The sequence below is a fragment of the Triticum aestivum genome, chromosome 6B (assembly GCF_018294505.1).
Source record: "Triticum aestivum cultivar Chinese Spring chromosome 6B, IWGSC CS RefSeq v2.1, whole genome shotgun sequence".
Lineage (NCBI taxonomy): Eukaryota > Viridiplantae > Streptophyta > Magnoliopsida > Poales > Poaceae > Triticum > Triticum aestivum.
The window spans coordinates 69,188,544-69,192,187 of NC_057810.1; the positions used below are offsets into that span (position 1 = coordinate 69,188,544).

Consider the following 3,644-nt stretch of genomic DNA (forward strand, 5'->3'; position numbering starts at 1 on the left):
ATTGTTGGCATATCGATACTTTTTCTACTAAGTTTGACTTTGGAAAAAGAATCTACATATGCACTAGTATATTGGAATAGAGGGAGTATCATGGATGCTACCCCATTCTCCTGTGCTCCCGTTTGAAGTAATATAGTATTATCATCCCAGAAATTTTCATTCGCTCATACAGACTGGTCGCTGGTTAATAAACTGTAACGACACTATTTGTTGAGACTGCAATTCAGTCAAACATATTTGTGTTACTGTTTCGCTGGTCAGCTGATCAGTATTGTTGGACACCAAGGTGTTTGAGCTTCCAGTGCATTAGATACTTGGTCATCACTGCAGTTTGTACCCCATTTGGGCAAATGAATCTAGTTAGCAAATGCACAGCTCCTCAGAAGTACCTCAAATGTGCTGATGTTTCGCGAATCTGCTAGTGATGTTTGTCTTTAGTTTCTCTGTAAAATGTCTGGAACAGAGACTGCGTGAATCTGCTATTATCTATTGAGAACGTGTATCATTATTGTCCATGATTAACAGTTCCACTGACTTCTATCTTCGAATAGGTTTTTGGAGAAGGGCTGTTTGTACAGCGACATGAGGCCAATTTTCTGCGGGAACCTTGAATATGATGCCCGCCAGTCTGAAATCGAGCGTCTTTTCGGCAAATATGGAAGAGTGGAGCGAGTTGACATGAAGACAGGTAAGACTGTTCTTGTCCATTCTCTAGATTTAAGTTGCCCCATTTTACCATCTGATTTGCTGTTGCACCTATTTGGTGGTCTCAGTCATTAAGACAACAAACTCTTCTAAGAAATAAACTTAAAAGTGTAATGCTTGAGTAAACAGCTTTATATTGTGTTTTTTCATATCCAATTTACCTGGTGCAAACTGCTATTTACTCGAGAAGGATATTGATGTGCACAAATACATTAGCTCCATACAAGTCTTCCAAGGGAATGGAGTGAATGGTGTGCTCAGTTAGCTTCAACAAGTTTGGGTGGATGCCAAGTGGAAACAGCCGTCCTCGTTGCTCCAAAGACTGCCATCATTTCTTCAACCATCCCCGGTGCAGTATACTGCGGTCTGTTATAAGATATGATTGGACAAAGTGCATCAGGCCAGAGAATGTTCAACAGAATCAGATTATGTTTATGTTATTTTGTCAAAGTCATTGGACAACTCCAAACCAGGATAAATTTAGAAAAAAAAACTTAATTTCTTAAAGTTTAGGTCCAGTACTCAATTGTTTCTTTGCCGCAGGAATATCATGAAGCATCTGTGCTCATCCTGGTTGATGGACTGGGCTCTACCTTTCCTGCCTGAGCCCCTGCCCCCTGTCCATTTCCAGGAGCTCACAGTCCACCATGACATCTGTCACTTGGAAACGACCACCTTGTGACTGATGTCTTACTTTTACATCAATGTTGCACCCTCCTCCCCCGCCCGGTTACACTCTCCCACGTCGATCCAACCATGCCAATCTCATGGCCGGCTGGAGAAGAGTAGAGGTTCCACCGGCAGCACCACCACCTCTTTTGGTGTACCACGAACGTTCGGGTTATCATACTCTGACATCATTTAGTGCAACATACAAAAGGTCTGTTTCTATTTGTGCTGACGTATCAATTTGTAGCTTCCCGAGGTGATCTTGCAGTTTTTTATATCTTGCAAAGATTTTGATCACCATACTCGCCTTTATCTGTTTACCCTAAGGGTTAGTAAAATGTGTGAGTTACTTTAAATAACTAGTCACTTTTCCATGTTCAACGTTGAAGGATTTGCGTTTGTCTACATGGAAGATGAACGTGATGCTGAAGATGCTATCCATAGACTTGACAGAACTGACTTTGGTAGAAAAGCGAGGAGACTGAGAGTCGAATGGACAAAGGTGTGCAGTTGTAAACAAATAATAGAAGTCATCTCTCAGTAGCCTTATTTTTCTTAATATCTGCCGTCTATTATTTGTGTAGGAGGATCGCAGTGGTGGTCGGAAAGGAAATGGGAAGAGATCTCCAAGCAGCGTGAAACCAACCAAAACCTTGTTTGTGATTAACTTTGATCCGATCAACACAAGGACAAGAGATCTGGAGAAGCACTTTGATCTGTATGGCAAGATTGTAAATATCAGAATCAGAAGGAACTTTGCATTTGTCCAGTATGAAACACAGGAGGATGCTACTAAAGCTCTGGACGGTACCAATGGAAGGTACTAACACTTGTTTCTTGATGTGCTTGTAAGGAGTACTTGCCCTGTTATTACATATATGGCCTGCAGTAATAGCTTGATTGTAATTGAATTCATTCTTTTGGCAGCACTGTGATGGACAGGGTCATCTCTGTTGAGTATGCACTTCGTGACGATGATGAAAAAAGGAACGGGTACAGTCCAGACAGGAGAGGAGGCCGTGATAGATCTCCTGACAGAAGGGACAACCGTGGTAGGTCGGCAAGTCCTTATGGCAGAGGGCGAGAAAGGGGCAGCCCAGACTATGGCAGGGGCAGGGAGAGGGGCAGCCCGGACTATGGCAAGGGTGGTGCCAGAGATAGCCCTGACTATGTCCGTGGTGGAAGCCCATACGGCGGCAAAGGGGATGACAGGGCTAGCCCCAAGTATGACCGTGAACGCCGTGAAGCCAGTCCTGCCTATGACAGGCGCCGCAGGTTAGTACGCTCAAAATGCTTCCTTGTGCTTGCTAAATCGCGTTGAGGCGCCACACTGAGCTTTTCCACTGCGCAGCCGCTCGCCTGCAAGGTCGCCTGCAAGGGAAGATAGGGACTGAAGCTGTACCATGGATGGTTGCGCTCAACGCCACCTGCTTCGGACCAAATGGCTGCATCGTCATAGTGCGATGCTCAGCTCAAGTTGGTTATGTTCAGCAGCCAGAAACTTCTGTAATATCTCTATTAGCTAGCTCTAGCTGAATGCTTTGTCGATTTGGTTTGAACTGTGATGATTGTTAGCTTAAACTTTGTCCAAAGGGATTCTTCCAGTGAGACCATTTGCGGAGCGATGAGATGTACCGTGTATCGACCGACAGCAGAATTCTAGCTTTGCACTTTGGTTATTCTTCCATGTTCCTATTCTCTGCTGTTGTTTCTGTTTTGTGCTGGTCGACATGTCCAGGGTTCTATTGTAGCAATGCCAGCAGCATAGCCCTGGACATGTTGCAAGCAGTGTTGCTTTCTTGGATTTCCGAGCACTTTTTAAATGCTTGATGATCAATTCATGTGGATGGGATTTCACATGAAGATGTTTAATTCTTCCACTCCCAAGATGAACTTATAAATATGGGCATATCATACTTCTGCGAAATAAGAGGGTTACTGCATGCGTGTGTTTGCACAACTATGTTTTTTTTAGCTTAAACTATGTTTTTTAGGGAGCTTGCATACTCACTTTTTTGTCGGATATGGGGGCCCGCACCAAAACCCATCGGTTCGACAGCCGCCTCCTTTGGTTTAGGTGAGGACGCATTCATGTCGCTGCTCCGGCGCCCGGCGCCAAAACCCATTGGTCCGGTAGGCGCCTCCTTCGGTTTAGGCGAGGACACATTCATGTCACCGCTTCGGGCATGGCCCTGAGGGACTAAATCAGGCTATTTAAACTGGACGACGAGGCAAAGCAAGCTTGTCCCTATCCACCCCGTGTGTGTCGT

General features: G+C 44.8%; 1 protein-coding gene across 2 annotated transcripts in view; it reads left to right on the forward strand.

The window, feature by feature from the left end:
* Window positions 1-3,053, forward strand: part of LOC123135841 (serine/arginine-rich splicing factor RS41) — a 3,791-nt gene extending 738 nt beyond the window's left edge. The window contains exons 2-7 of one of the 2 annotated variants that reach the window (XM_044555072.1): window positions 552-688; window positions 1,249-1,585; window positions 1,764-1,876; window positions 1,959-2,194; window positions 2,302-2,649; window positions 2,726-3,053. In XM_044555072.1, coding sequence (XP_044411007.1) covers window positions 1,781-1,876; window positions 1,959-2,194; window positions 2,302-2,649; window positions 2,726-2,768 — 723 coding nt within the window. In that variant the 5' untranslated portion in view covers window positions 552-688; window positions 1,249-1,585; window positions 1,764-1,780 and the 3' untranslated portion in view covers window positions 2,769-3,053. The remainder of the gene's footprint in view (window positions 1-551; window positions 689-1,248; window positions 1,586-1,763; window positions 1,877-1,958; window positions 2,195-2,301; window positions 2,650-2,725) is intronic. The other variant, XM_044555071.1, reaches the window with a different exon arrangement.
* The last annotated feature ends 591 nt before the right edge of the window (window positions 3,054-3,644 follow it).